This window comes from Macaca nemestrina, chromosome 1 (genome assembly GCF_043159975.1).
Source record: "Macaca nemestrina isolate mMacNem1 chromosome 1, mMacNem.hap1, whole genome shotgun sequence".
Taxonomy (NCBI): Eukaryota; Metazoa; Chordata; class Mammalia; order Primates; family Cercopithecidae; genus Macaca; species Macaca nemestrina.
In genome coordinates this window covers 115,159,588-115,175,325 of record NC_092125.1, presented here as the reverse complement: position 1 = coordinate 115,175,325, position 15,738 = coordinate 115,159,588, and the positions used below count along the sequence as shown (strand labels likewise).

At 36.9% G+C, this 15,738-nt stretch overlaps 1 protein-coding gene across 2 annotated transcripts in view; it reads left to right on the top strand.

Moving 5' to 3' along the window:
* LOC105479092 (WD repeat domain 3) overlaps positions 1–15,738 on the top strand; it is a 30,699-nt gene that overhangs the window by 7,716 nt on the left and 7,245 nt on the right. For both annotated transcript variants that reach the window (XM_011736900.3, XM_011736901.2), the window contains exons 5-21: positions 1,456–1,534; positions 2,456–2,551; positions 3,773–3,886; positions 4,070–4,171; positions 4,663–4,760; positions 5,349–5,456; positions 6,315–6,545; positions 9,022–9,115; positions 10,213–10,314; positions 11,947–12,032; positions 12,193–12,328; positions 13,032–13,088; positions 14,136–14,236; positions 14,456–14,567; positions 14,717–14,851; positions 15,135–15,185; positions 15,666–15,731. In XM_011736900.3, the coding sequence (XP_011735202.1) occupies positions 1,456–1,534; positions 2,456–2,551; positions 3,773–3,886; positions 4,070–4,171; positions 4,663–4,760; positions 5,349–5,456; positions 6,315–6,545; positions 9,022–9,115; positions 10,213–10,314; positions 11,947–12,032; positions 12,193–12,328; positions 13,032–13,088; positions 14,136–14,236; positions 14,456–14,567; positions 14,717–14,851; positions 15,135–15,185; positions 15,666–15,731 (1,768 nt within the window). The remainder of the gene's footprint in view (positions 1–1,455; positions 1,535–2,455; positions 2,552–3,772; positions 3,887–4,069; positions 4,172–4,662; positions 4,761–5,348; positions 5,457–6,314; positions 6,546–9,021; positions 9,116–10,212; positions 10,315–11,946; positions 12,033–12,192; positions 12,329–13,031; positions 13,089–14,135; positions 14,237–14,455; positions 14,568–14,716; positions 14,852–15,134; positions 15,186–15,665; positions 15,732–15,738) is intronic.

Genomic DNA, 15,738 nt, shown 5'->3' with positions numbered 1-15,738 from the left:
TTTCTTCTAAGTAGTATTGTAGAGCTGTCTAAAGTTATATTATTTTTAAAATAATTTTTCTAATTTGTCATTCTTTTCTCTTGATATCAGTTTTTCCATGTTTCTTAGCCTTTTGAAGCTCATTATAGAATGAGCTTTGTCTACCTTCTAGATATCTAGAAAGCCAGGAATCAGAATATGGAGCAGAGGGAAGATATGAATAGCAGGTGTTAAATTCAGCTCGCCTTTTGAGGAGAGATATACTGTACTTCATAGTCCTCCTAAACACCTATTAGGATGAACCATTTGAAATTTTTATTTGTGTACATAAAAAATCATCAAATATCAACAATCTTATATTGTTCAACCTAACATAATAATGAATATTCCTAAAGAATGGCCACCTAGGAAAAGCTGGGATACCAAGGTTTGCCAGGCATTAATTAGAGGAACCATAGTAATAACTTAGAAAAAGCTGTGAGCACTAAATGCTTTACCAATGGTGGATTTGTTTCTGTGGGATAGGATACAGGTAAATTAGTGTCTTGTTCAGATAACACAGGTTCTGTAAGAGAATGATTCTATAGTTCTAATAGAAAATATATATATTACAGCTTAGGGAATATAAAGGAAAGTAAATAACACTGTAAGGTGGGGTTATATGGGATGGACTTTGTAAATCAGGTTTTTGAGGGTTTTTTTTTTTTTTCCAGTTTGCTCATGAAGGAGGATTATATTAGATTTATGTAGTGAAGAGGTAGGGAAGAGGTGTTTGAGCAGGAGTAGTAGAGGCCATTGGCTGGGAGGGCTTATATTTAGGGGGTTAGGAACAAATAAATGGGAAATTTTGAGAATGCTGCCAAAGAGCCTGATTTTCATTCTACAGGGAACATTGAGTGAGTGCAAATATTAAAAATTAAGGTTATCTGACAGTTGCACATTGGATGGGATGAAAGAACAGCAATGGACAGAGACCAAATGAGAAGTTGTTAAAATAATCCAAGTAGTAGGACTTAAGTTCAGGTTAGTGTACAGAAACGGACTAGAAGGTGTCAATACTTAGAAACTTCACAGAGGAAGCATTTGCAGGACAAGAGACTAACTGGACAGGAAGACAAGGGAATGGGAGAAGTCTAAGATGTTTCCATGGTAGATTGTCTGAGGGAATGCCAATGCTGTGATGATGGAAATGATAGGAGGAAGCCATGATGGATCAAATTCTGTATTCTTTGGTACTCTGCATCTAAAGTCATTCTTGTGCTTGTAGGTGGAACATTTTATTTTCTGCACAGGAATAACTACAAGGAAAGTTATGATTCTTTGCTTTTCAAAAGAAAGATCAGAGAGAATCGGAATTTTAGACATTATTGAAGCATATGTTCCTTTTAAAGCAACAGTGAGTTTTGGATCTCCCTATTAGTTGAATAAGTTTTCCTAAACAGGATATATATTTTTTTCTCCTGTTTCTTCTTCTAGTGGGAAAGATACCATGGTGAAATGGTGGGACCTTGATACTCAGCACTGCTTTAAAACAATGGTTGGCCACCGGACTGAGGTACGTGGAGGGTCATGGGCCCAGGGAAATAATGGGAAGGCAAAAGGGAAAAGGTGGTGTTCTTCGCTTCCCCTTTCATGGCTCTTTGTTTTTACTGCACACAATAATTACATGCCATCTTGAGGGATAGTGAGGCTGGTTTGATGGAAGCAATGCCAGCCATTGAAGCAGATACTGATGCTCTGATATGTAGTAAAAATTGACCTTGGATGGTTTTTAATTCCTGAGTTTCATCATTTCTAAATAATAAGTGTCCACTTTTATGAATGTAGGGAAGTTTAATAATATTATGTGTGCAGCATCTAGCTTACTGATAGGTTAGCAGCATATGGTAGCTGTTATAATAGTTACTTGAACACAGATCTAATTAGTTGAGTTCAGGGACTGTTTTTTATACATCTTTGCATCCTCAGTGCTTTATTCATATCAGGCATTCAGGAAGGTAATACCTAGAATTAATGACAAGAATATTAAATTATTTGTTGATTTGCAACAATATTATTTTCTTTATTTAATTCCTGGATACTTGAAGCTGAAAGTTATGCCATGGACATTAGTGGGGCACCTTTTATTTGCTAGACACTGCTAAAAGCAAAGAAATAGAAGACTTAAAATCATCATTTGAGTGGATTTCAGTTAAGATTTATGCTTAACAGCTATTATCTTAATTTGATTATAGGAGGTTAGAGACAAACTCGTAGTATCACAAAAGTAACAGTTTCACCGCAGGCCATTTTTTTTTCTCTGTAATAGTGAGATTTCTCTTAGCGCATTTTGAAAGGATTGTCGCTATGCCTTTTCTTTGCCTTTAAGGTGCTAAAGACATTTCACTACGGTGTAACTTAGACTTTTGGAACATCATATTATACTACCTGGAATCTCTTGAAAGTTGTATTACTCAAATCTTTTTATATTCTATAGGTATGGGGGTTGGTTCTGGTGTCAGAAGAAAAGCGACTCATCACTGGAGCCTCAGACAGTGAACTGAGGGTATGGGACATAGCTTATCTGCAAGAGGTAATTACTTTTTAAAATCATGGGCAGTGTCATGTTTAGAAGTTTCATAAGCACCTTGGTTTTAGAATCAGATGTAATTATTGAGTACTTCACATAGTATTAGAAGGAATTCTATCACATCAATAACCTGCAACACCTAAAAAAGCTTTTCTTCCTTGTATGCTCATTATCCTCATTTATTTGAGCTCAGATTAGCTTTAGGCTTACAGTTTCTTATAATACTAATGTTTTATTTTGTGGCACTCTTAATCAGATATTCTTGGACCTTTGGGGGTCCTTGGATGGCCTTCAGAATATCTGTGAACCTTTCTCCTCAAACATATATGTAGAATTTTATGTTTATAAATATGTATATTCTGAAAAGATCTGTAACTTTTTCTTAGACATTCAAAGAATTTACATAGAAGAAAAGCTTGCAGACCTTAGGTTTAGCTGAATTTCGGTGTGTGCGGTGTCCAGCAGCCATTTTGATGGGAGTTACATTAGTAGGCTAGGGGTTATCTTTTATTTAAGGAGAAAATGTATCAACCTGTCTTGCGATGCCTTTGCAGTTCCTAATGCCAATTTGAATTTTTTGTTCTACAATATGGTCGACCTTTCACCTAAATACAGAGAAAATTTTAAAGTTAGTGAAGAGTGGGGTCGTTTTTCACTGTTGTCACTAAACAGTAGTCCATATGCTATAGAAAGTTTTTGGAGATAGTATAATGAGTAATATTCTGTTTGTATATTATGTAGTCAGTTTTTAATAAGTTCTGATACCTGCCCTGCTACTGAAGAGGTTTGATAAGGGAGATCACAGATTAGAAGCTATTATTGGCCATAAGAAAGATTTCTAAGTCTTCAGGATTAAGAGTTACCTCTTGGGCCAGGCACAGTAGTTCATGCCTGTAATCCCAGTACTTTGGGAGGCTGAGACAGGAGGATCACTTGAGTCCACACACAAGTTTGAGACCAGACTGGGCAACATGGCAAGAACCTGTCTCTACAAAAAATTTAAAAATTAGTCAAGCATGGCGGTGCCTGTGGTTTCAGCTATTTGGGAGGCTGAGGTGGGAGGATGGCTTGAGCCCAGGAGATCAAGGCTGCAGTGAGATATGATCATGCCATTGCACTCCAGCCTGGGCGACAGAGTAAGACTCTGTCTCCAACAACAACAACAACAAAATACCTCCTGGAACATACTATTTCAGCTTTTATTTTCCCATTTTTATAAAACAGATTGAAGACCTGGAAGAACCAGACCCCAAGAAAATCAAAGGATCTTCTCCTGGAGTACAAGATACTCTTGAGGCAGAGGATGGTACCTTTGAGATGGATGAAGCCCCTGAGGATGTAATTCATTTTCGTTTCTTAAGTTTAATTGTGTTGAATAGTGGGAAAGTAAGAATTGCAGATTTTTAGGGAATCATCACTTTAGGGAATATTTTTGTCACTTGCACTTATTAGAATTATATTTTTTTCAGAAGTTCAGCAGAACTTACATCTAACCTTCATCTGCTCTTGCTTCTTCTGTAGCGAATCCTTTCATGTAGAAAAGCTGGTTCCATAATGCGGGAAGGAAGAGACAGAGTTGTAAACCTTGCAGTTGAGAAGACAGGCAGGATTCTTGCTTGCCATGTGAGTACCATACTTAGGAGAAAATAACAAGGACTAGGCTGTTCCTTTCAAATACTCATTCTTTCATATTCAATGTAAAGATGACTTTTTCTTGACTCATGTTAATAATTCACTGTGTGGACCTATAATCTCTAGCTTTATTAGCATAACAACAGAAATCATAATTACTATTAGGTTGGTGAAAAAGTAATTGGAAAAGTAATTTAAAAAGTAATGGTAAAACCCGCAATTACTTTTACACCAATATTATTTTTATTAGCAACCATTTATTAAATGCTTGCTCTTCTAAGCAATTTAAAAGCATTTAACTTCTTGTTTAGCCTTCAGAGCAATGCTACAAGTAGGAAGTGATAGCCTCATTTTACAGATGAGATAGCAAACCCAGAGAGATTAACTAAGGGAAGAAATATAAATATTGTTGTTTACTTTTGAGAATTAGGTAAATTACAGATTACCTCTCCTTGACTCACATTAACCTTTTGCCTTTCTAGGGAACTGATTCTGTGTTAGAATTGTTTTGTATCCTTTCCAAAGAGGAAATTAAGAAGAAAATGGACAAGAAGATGAAGAAAGCTAGAAAGAAAGCAAAGTATGTTTTCTTAATACTTATATTAATAATGAAATATCCTGGATAGGCCCCATGTTACTGAAAAAAACTGGCTTCTTTAATATTTACTCTCTTATCAATTACCGTTAAAAGTTAAAGAAGAACTTGTGAGGTACCGATAACCCAAATTTGTCAAATCTCAGAGAGATAGAAAATCATCTGATTCAGCAAATCTTTTGAGACCTATTCTGGTTTATTTAACATGGTTGGATTGTTAAGTGCAGGTTAATGAGTTTTCTAAAAAGTCCTGAAATTAGAAAAATAACCAGAGACGTTTCAGTGGAATAGTTGTAATTACAAGGACCTTGTTACAAGAAATTTTATGGGCTATTGCATTCAGAATCCATTTCTTAAGGGTAGCTATTAAGTGAAATAATACTTTATGACATTGTAGTGTACAAAGCATTTCCACTTATACTACATTGTTTAATTCTCATGGTAATCCTGTGTGGTTAAGTGACTTTTCCAGAATCACACAGTTTGTCGGTCGAGGGGCCAGATTTTGAACTCAAAGTGCAAAGCTGCTTCTAGAAAAATAAGAGCATGATACACTTTTCTTCTTCCCTCTAGATTACATTCTTGCAAAGGAGAGGAGGAAGATCCTGAAGTTAATGTTGAAATGAGTCTGCAAGATGAAATCCAGCGGGTGACTAATATCAAAACTTCTGCCAAAATCAAGTAAGTAAAAATAAATTATCTGAAGTTATCATAGAAATAGTCGGCTACCAAGTATTATTGGCTTTTTCATGCTATTTGTAAGCTGTCTATAAATTATATATTTGGAGACAGTGGTCGTGAGACATCTGTGTCACACTGTGCTCCTGTCGCCCTAACCGTGGGCCCACTTTTTGTCTTGTATTTGGATTATTGTAGTACCCTTTTAGGTAGTCATTTACTGTCTTTTCCTGTGGCTAATTGGAAAAAAAAAAAAAAAGTGTGCCCCACGTTCAGAAAGGATATAAAGTCACTTATAAAGAATACATACACAAAACGAAGGTATGTATCAGAACCAGGATCTGAGCCTAGTTTGTTTGTTTTTTTTTTTTTTTTTTGACTTAAAAGCCTACTCAATACTCGGAGCACTCTTTTTTTTTTTCCCCCTAATTTTTTTGAGATGGAGTCTTACTCTGTTGCCCAGGCTGGAGTGCAGTGGCATGATCTCGGCTCACTGCAACCTCAGTCTCCCAGGTTCTAGCAATTCTCCTGCCTCAGCCTCCCCAGTAGCTGGGATTACAGGCTTGTGCCACCACACTCAGCTAATTTTTGTATTTTTAGTGGAGATGGAGTTTTGCCATGTTGGCCAAGCTGGTCTCAAACTCCTGACCTCAAGTGATCCACTTACCTCGGTCTATCAAAGTGCTGGGATTACAGGTGTGAGCCACCACACCCAGCCTTACAGCACTCTTATTTGAAAAATTATGTACAGTTATTCAGGCTTTATATAGATAGAGGACATTGCAAAGCCTTTTCCTGGAAAAAGTTAACCTTGTGAGCTAAGATGGTAGCTAGAACATTTATGATTATTTTCTTATGCAGATCCTTTGACTTGATTCATTCACCTCAAGGAGAGTTAAAGGCTGTCTTCTTGCTGCAGAACAACCTGGTGGAACTGTATTCACTGAATCCATCCTTGCCTACTCCTCAGCCTGTCAGGACAAGCAGAATCACCATTGGGGGTCATCGTAGTGATGTGCGGACTTTGTCATTCAGCTCAGACAATATTGCTGTTCTTTCAGCTGCAGCTGATTCCATTAAAATATGGAACAGGTTTGTGAAATGATGTTTTATATAGCTGTATTTAGTAGTATTTCTTTACTTTTAAGTTTTTTTGGTACTCTTGAGGGTTAGTTATTAACTTCTTAAGGCCCTCAATACAATTGTCTTTAGTGTGTTTGGGCCATTAGCCTGTAGAGCTTAGAGAAGAAAAAGTTGCCTTTTAAAATGTGCCAAAAAAAAAAAAAAAAGGCAAGCTTATTCCATGTCTAGCGCTTGTAACTGTACTTGGCTAGAGAAAAACACACAACCATACTACCTACTCTTTAAACTTAATAAAAAGCAGCCTGTTAGTGCTGCCCAGTAATTGTACCCTAATTTTTCACCCTTCTTTTACTTTCCTAGATGACAGTTTTACACCTTGCTTCTGTTGTCAAACCAAATATCTCCAAAACCTTTAAGCTAATGATCATATCTCCCATCTTAAAGGAAATAATAACCCCCTCTCACCCTGCACCCCAATCCCAAATGGGGATTGCTCTCCAGTTACTACCCCATTCTCTGATTCCATTTTTTCCATTCTGTCTTCATCTGTCTCCCATCAAGCTTTTGTCCCCACTGTTTCAGCAAAACAGTCATTGTCATCAGTGATCACGTTTCCAAATCCAGTGAGCTAAAAGCTTTATTTTATGCTCTCTCCTTGAATTGATAACTTCCTCTCTTTGAAACACTTTCTTTGACTTTCATTATTTCCCCTTCCCTTGCTGTCTATTTATTCTCAGTCCTCGCTCCATCCTTCTTATCTTTATGACGTCTAAGTGTTAGAGTACTTTAGGGTAGAGTCTTTGGGCCTTTTGTGTATCTAAACTCACTTTATGTAATCTCCTGTCATGTAGCTTTCTCTGTGTGATGACACATACATTTATATCCAGCTTTAACCTCCTCCCTAAACATCAAACTCATGTATACAAATACTTTGTGTCACCACTTGGATGTCTAATTAAGCATTTCAAACTTTTATGTGTCCCAAACCAAGCTTAGATGTTCATGTCTCCAAAAATCCTCCCACCTGCTATTCCTTCAGACTTCCCTATCTTAATAAATGATTACTTGCTACCAGTTGTTGTAGTCTAAACCTTGTAGCCATTCTTGATTTTCTTTTATTTATTTATTTATTTAGAGACAGAGTCTCGCTCTGTCGCCCAGGCTGGAGTGCATTGATGTGATCTCGCCTCACTGCAACCTCCACCTCCTGGGTTCAAGTGGTTTTCCTGTGTCAGCCTCCCGAGTAGCTGGGATTACAGGCATGTGCCACCACACCTGGCTAATTTTTGTATTTTTAGTAGAGACAGAGTTTTACCATGTTGGCCTCGAACTTCTGACCTCAAGTGATCCACCCATCTCGGTCTCCCAAAGTGCTGGGATTACAGGCATGAGCCACCGCACCCAGCCCATTGTTGATTTTCATATCCCATATTCATCCAATCTATTAGCAGATCCTATCAGCTCTACCTTCAAAACTGATCCTGAATCCAGCCTCGTCTTACCACCTGCACTGCCACTGCCCCATTCAAACCACTGTCATCTCTCATCTGGGTTATTGTAATAGCCCCCTGACTGGTGTCCCTGCTTTCTTGCTTGCCCCTCTATAGTCTGTTCTCAACACAGTAGCCAGTGTAATCTTTTTATAGTGGAAGTTAGATCACTTCCAATAGTTCCATCTCACTCTACCTACCTTACACACCTTATCTCTTACTACTCTCCTTTTCTCCTCCACTAGAGCCACACTGGCCTTCTTGCTATTCCTTCAACAGAATAAGAATGTCCCTGTTCTTTCTGCTTGGATCCATCTTCCCCATTTATCCATAAGCTTTTTCTGTGTCTTATCAGATGACAGTCCTATCATTCTTACCCTACTCCTTGAACTCTTCATCCCCTTCTCCCAGCATTATGTTTCTTTGTAGCACCTATCATCTGATATACCAAATATTTACATATTTATTATTCCCAAAGAATGTTAACCTTTGTGAGATTAGGAACCTCTGCTGTTTCATCCACTGTTGTATCTCCAGCACCTAGAACAGTACCTGGTATGTAGTGGGCATTCAGTAAATGTGTGTTAAGTGGACATTTGATATATATTTGTTTAATTAATGAATGTTTGTGGTCCTATAAAAAATGTAGGGATATTTGTAATGATGTACTAATTTGACTTGTAACCCTTCAGACTCACTCACTTCTTGGTAATGGCAGATTGGGCTCTGTGGAGCCCAACAGACACTTCTACCCTGCTTTTGTGTGATTTCTGTTCCTTAGGATTTGGAGGCCTTATAAAGTAAACAAAGTTTGGTGCTCTTTAGTATTTTCTCCCATGACTATAATTGTATGTGAGTCAAGGGTTTTTAAGACTTTTGTCTTCTTCTATGTTGATCTGTCAACATGAGTAAGTGCATCGAAACCTACACACTGACCTCTAAAATGGGGAAGCAGATTCTCTTAACATGAGTTCTTTATTTTTTCTTTCTCATAGGTCTACACTGCAGTGTATTCGCACAATGACCTGTGAATATGCACTTTGCTCATTCTTTGTACCTGGTGATAGACAGGTGGTCATAGGAACAAAGGTAAATGGAGACTTTTTCTGGGATATCTGGATCTTTTCTACTAAAAATTCATAAAATTAAGAAATCTGGTTCTTTTTAGCATATTGGAGATGTACTGGAGCTAAGTAATCTAGGAGGATGTTAGTTTATTACATATTTTGTTTACTGAAGTTTTACTTTGTTAAAAATTATGAAGAAGAAAATTAAAATCATGATCCTGAGATAACTACCATTAACATTTGGTGATCATCCTTTCATGCATCTTTTTATGAGCACATATGTAATTGTGTTTTAATGAATGATAAAATATATTAAGGGTAATAATTATTATGTACCTAATATCATGCTTGGCAGACAGAAGCATTCAGTAAAGACAAACTGATCAAGTCCTCATTCCTAGGTGCTAGTCAGATTGGGAGACAGCCACGTGGAAATAAGCAGACATGGAAACGCTTATGCTGTCTGTACCACATTGTGTAGAAGAAGCTCATTGTAGAGCAGGCTTTGCCTCTGTGTGTGTGTTAGCATACATGCCAACACCATGACTATGGCATATACAGACCTCTAAATAGGAATTTTAAAGTGATTGCTTTCATGCCAATAAGATATTTTTAAAAATTCATTGCCTTCTTCAGTGTTGTAGGTAGATCCCATTTCTTATTGTCAATGTATTGCAGAGGAGGAAACGAAAAGCAGGTGGAAAAGAGTTGGTTAAGCCAATAACTGTAGAGGATCATCCATTTAAAGGATTGGCTAAACTTTAAAGGCTTTTAGGTTTGCATTTGCTATTTTGTTTATTCTGATTTGCCTGTGGTCATGATATTTTCCTTTTGAAGTTGTGGAACCAATGAAAGTAATGCGTCCAGTACTGCACAGTGGTATTATTCCATACTTATACACATGGCAGCCCTGCCAAGGTTAACTCAGCACATCAGTAGGGGATTTAATAGTATTTAATCAAATAGGAAATATAGAACATGGAATGTGGAATCCATTTCCTAAGCAATGGATCACATTTTTGCAGCTTGGTTATGAAGTCTTTTCTAAATTGTGCAGGCATGAATCATGGAGGTTGTAAGTATGTTCACTGGAGCTGTGCTCATTTTGTGTCTTCCCAGACAGGGAAGCTGCAGCTTTATGACTTGGCCTCGGGGAATCTGCTGGAGACAATAGATGCACATGATGGAGCTTTATGGTCCATGTCCCTCTCTCCAGATCAGGTAACTAAACCAGATTTTAAAGCCCTGGACTTCAGCCCTCTGGCCACAGTTCTCAATTCTTATATCAAGATTTACTGCTGCTAAGAAAGATTTCTCTCAGGGTTTCTTTAAAGAAAGCCTGAGTTTTGTTTTTTGTTTTTTGTTTTTTTTTTTGGTCTAATCTTTAGTGTTCATACATGATGCCTTCTTATATACCTGGTAAATGACTAGCTGTCATTATGAAATGAAATCTTGTTTGGCTACTTTTGCTTATCAGCAACATGACATCAATCGCTCACCCTCGTGATTTTTTTTGCCAATGTTTTGTAATACTTCTTAAGGGGAAATATTCTCTTGGGCAACATGATGCAGAGAACTGAGTAGACTTTGCTGCTCCTTTTTTTTCCCAAACAAACAGCTATGACTGTACAAATTTAGTAATTTTAGCAAGTACGTTAGCCCTTACAAGTCAATAAATATGTGCTCACCTTCAGAGCAGTTCCTGGCAAAAGTATGCTTATTCTAGTAATGGGGCTGTTGCTTAGAAAATCTTGAGATTTTTAGGCCGGGCGCGGTGGCTCAAGCCTGTAATCCCAGCACTTTGGGAGGCCGAGGCGGGTGGATCACGAGGTCAGGAGATCGAGACTATCCTGGCTAACATGGTGAAACCCCGTCTCTACTAAAAATACAAAAAACTAGCCGGGCGTGGTTGCGGGCGCCTGTAGTCTCAGCTACTGGGAGGCTGAGGCGGGAGAATGGCGTGAACCCGGGAGGCGGAGTTTGCAGTGAGCCGAGATCACGCCACTGCACTCCAGCCTGGGAGACACAGCGAGACTCCGTCTCAAAAAAAAAAAAAAAAAAAAAAAAAAAAAAAAGTCTTGAGATTTTTATTTTTGACAACACCTTAAGAAATTTTGCCCATTTATTTAAATATTCTCAATGGTAGAAAATTTTCATCCATTGAAAGTAGATCTTAGTTTTGGAAAAAAATCTCTGAAGTTTAGAGTGTTTAATACCACTTGGGGTCCAAACAAAACAGCCGTGAGTCTAAAATAGTAATAAATCTTGCATTTGTAGAGTGTTCTATCTTTTCCATAAACTGTGTGGTCTTTTTTTCAACAAAACTAGGGATTACGGAAAGGTTTTTCCTTGTGTTATAAATCTATGAGGTGGCAGAACAGACACTTGAGATCCAGTGTTCTATGTACTTTACACTACCATGTAACGAGACTAATTTTCTTGATAATGGAAAACAGCTTCCAACATATTTTAAGCAGGGACATTGCAGACTAAATTTATATCCTTCTGAGGCGAATACTTTAAACAAACGTAGATTTTCCATTCTATGTATATTTTTCAAACTAGTTTACTGAGAGTTTTTTTTTCTTCTTGATGCTAGATAATAGTATAACTAGAACTTTTCATAAGTTATTATTATTTCTGCCTATGTTAGTCGATGGTAGGAATTTTCACATAAGGTTTGTGGCAGCAGACCCAAAAGAGCAGTGAAAGGAGCTAGGGAGAACCACATTTTTCTTAATTTTTATCCCAGGACATTAAATGAAAATACTTTCTTAGACTTTTAAAATGTATCTTCATAGCAAAGTTTTTATGCTAAAGTAGTTTTTAATTGAAATTTCATTTGATTTTCAGCGTGGCTTTGTGACAGGTGGTGCAGATAAATCTGTCAAATTCTGGGATTTTGAGTTAGTGAAAGATGAAAATAGTACCCAAAAGAGGTGAGTAGATATTTTTTTGTACCCATTTTTTGGAGTGAAAATTGGGAGCTATTGAATGGCCTTTTGACATATTGTATCGTTTGTTGTGCTCTAAAGAGTTAGGATTTTTCTGAATTTGTATACTCATTTATTTTTTTCTTGATGTTTTTTGTGGTGCTAGACTTTCTGTGAAGCAAACCCGAACCTTGCAACTAGATGAAGATGTTCTGTGTGTCAGTTACTCTCCCAATCAAAAGCTATTGGCTGTGTCTTTGCTGGACTGTACTGTGAAAATTTTCTATGTTGATACTTTAAAGGTAGAGTGGTTATGCCCGGGGATATTTTCCCTTTCTGACTCACTGACCTTAAGAATTTGGGTTGAGGCTATAAAGAAGTGGCCTTGACTGTGCCCAGCAGTAGTACATTTCTAAAAATGTGTGTGTGAATCAAAGCAATGTAAGTATACTAGGGAAGCTAGCATTTTAAAATAATTCTATCGTTCATGAATTTTGTTTAAAGCAAGTTATATTTCATGTGTTCAAAAAATCTTGTGGACAGAAAATTCTGTCATACTAAGTAGTCATAGAGCATTGCTAGGTGTCCTGGGCAGTGATTTCACACTTGGCTATGTATTAGGATCATCTAGATTGCTTTTAAAAATACAAATTACTGAGCCCTATACCCAGAGAGTTGAGAGGACCAGGTTGGGCCTGGGAATTTTTTTGTGAAACAAGTGCCCTGGAATCTTTTCAGTGAAGAGATCCAGAGATCTGACTGAGGCAGTAAGCTTCTGGGGGCCTCCTTGCCTCCACTATACTGCAGTATTTTTGGCAAGTGCATGGAGGATCTGTGTAGTGGACACAGGTACTCCTACAAAGCTGTCTTTTGTGGGTTGTCTTTGAAAATACAAATATAAAGCAATTAAAAAATGTGTTTAAAGTTATATTTTAGACCTACATGTTATAAATTATACCCATATTTTATAGACAGACATTAATTATTATTTTTTTTAATGTTTAGTTTTTTCTCTCACTGTATGGACACAAACTACCTGTTATATGCATGGACATCTCTTATGTAAGTAAAGTTCAAATAGTGTCTCAGTAATAGTTGTCTTTTCTGAAGCAGATACTTTCTTAATTCTGGCTTGATATCTTCATTTTAGATTATTTGTTTTTATCATCATTCTTTCTTTAAAAACAGTCTCAAATTAACATATATTGTATCTTATATATATTACTTTAATGTTTTCAGAATAATTTTGCAAATATTATCTCTATCCTTCTTGTAGCTCTCCCAAATAGTACTTTGTTGTTTAAAATACTATAATTGGTAGAGTACACTAAAATATGAAAGACTTTTAAAAAGGCATTCCGTTTTGTTCTGAAGGATAATGCTGCTGAGGAGCTTGGATTTATATTTGGATAGTTATGGTATTTTACACTATGTAAACTTTTGGTCTCTTGACCAAAATCATTTATTTCCCAATATCTCGTTTTGATTAGAAGTGGCAATGTATATTAAAAAAAATGTCTATTCTGCAGAGCGAGACTCCATCTCAAAAAAATAATGTCTATTCTGTGTGAAAGGAGTTGACCTCATAGCTGTCTGTGATCATGTACTAACAATGTTAAGTTACAGTGTTAAATATATTTCTTTCTTTCTTTTTTTTTTAATATTGACAACCATTTGAACCAGGCATTGAAATAGGAGAGATAAGAGAAATAGTGATAGGGAACGTGGGATACATAAACATTCTAATAGAGGCTTTCTCGGCTTCTCTTCTGTTTCTCTCTCCCACTTTCTTTCCAAATCCCCTGCCAGAGATTAGAGAATCTTTTTCCTATCTAAAAAAGTAAATAGATAACCCTACATCAAGGCATAGCACTGCCCTGTGGCAACATGAAAGTATGTAAGCCACAGTGTTCATGCTTTTACTTAACAAGCTTTTTAAGTATCTCTGTAGGTAAGAGCAAAGAATTCAGTGTTTTTAGTAGAGATGAAATCAGTTTTTTGGCTTCATTTTAATGTGTTTGAAAGAAATGGGTTAAATATTCTGGTTACCTTTTTATTCATATACAGAATTCAAAAATCAAGGTAATATTTTACTTTTATTTGCCATAGGATGGAGCACTTATAGCAACTGGCTCCGCTGATAGGAATGTGAAAATCTGGGGTTTGGACTTTGGGGACTGCCACAAGTCTCTCTTTGCGCATGATGACAGGTACATATAGTCTTTTCAGATGCCTCCCTTTGAGTTATCTGTAAGTATCACTTTCCTTGAGCATCTGCATCTATTTTTCAGTGTTCTCAGGCAGTGATATAAGTTCTAAAATACAGTTAGACAGTCTAGAACTAGCTAGTCAAAAGCTATTTATGTGTGTAAAACTCTTTTTACTAACCTGGAATTTGTTGACATTTTAATATTTCTGTCATTTTTCAGTGTGATGTACCTACAGTTTGTACCCAAGTCTCACCTCTTCTTCACTGCTGGAAAAGACCATAAGATTAAACAGTGGGATGCAGACAAATTTGAACACATACAGACTCTGGAGGTAACCACATGCCTGCTTTGCTTGCTCAGTACTTAAAAAATACTTTTAAGAATATTTACATTACCCACTAAGAGTGGTCTATGAATGAGATATTCTTGAGGTGTTTTTTTTTTTGTTGTTGTTGTTTGTTTTTTTTTTTCCCCCTCCAGGGGCATCACCAGGAAATATGGTGTTTGGCTGTAAGCCCCAGTGGAGACTATGTTGTATCATCGTCCCATGACAAATCTCTGAGACTTTGGGAGAGAACAAGGGAGCCTCTTATTCTTGAGGAAGAAAGGGAAATGGTAAGAACTTTAGGCTTGGTTACAAATATGCCAGTGGGTATCTGACAGGCTGTCCTAGTTGAAGTTTTCTGTGTAGTGCAGTTATACCTCATTCATTACAAGTCCAAGAACCTTCAGGAGATCTGTTCAAGACCATTGTCACCCATTTCAGAAGCTAGGCAGAGATAAAGATGCCATTAGGGGGATTATGTTGTCAAAGAAGCACCGTCTTGCTGCCTCATTTCTCTTTATATAGAGACCATGTTTTTTCCTCTCAAATTAATGTATATCTATCTCATGGCAGGAAAGAGAAGCAGAATATGAGGAGAGTGTGGCCAAAGAAGACCAACCAGCAGTAAGTAAATTTGGGGGACCTTGAGATTATGCCCCATATATAGTTATCTTATTGAAATTGACTATAATGTCCAGAATTTCTAATAGGATTAAAATTGAGGCTAGAAGTTGAAGGTATCACCAGCCAATAAAGAATCTGTGTGATTCTTTCTCTTCAGCTGTATATCCCAATTTTGTGGTTCAAGTGATTGACCAAATTTGCTATTGAATAATTATCATTCTGGCAATTGAGGCTTTAGGGAATTATTTTATTCACTGTAGAGCAAAAGTAAACATTAGAAAATTTGGATATTCTCTTTTTAAACATGTGCAAGATATTCTTATGATAATACATATGCTAAGTACTGTTACTGGTAGCTGGTAACACTGTTAGTATTTTCATAAAATAATAATAGCTGTTCTTATATGGATGTAAGATTAATTTATCAGCTCTTTAACTCTGGTCAACAGTGTTGTTCAAAGATTTCTTTGTTTCTGGCAGGTTCCAGGAGAGACTCAAGGCGACAGTTACTTTACTGGAAAAAAAACTATCGAAACAGTGAAAGCAGTAAGTT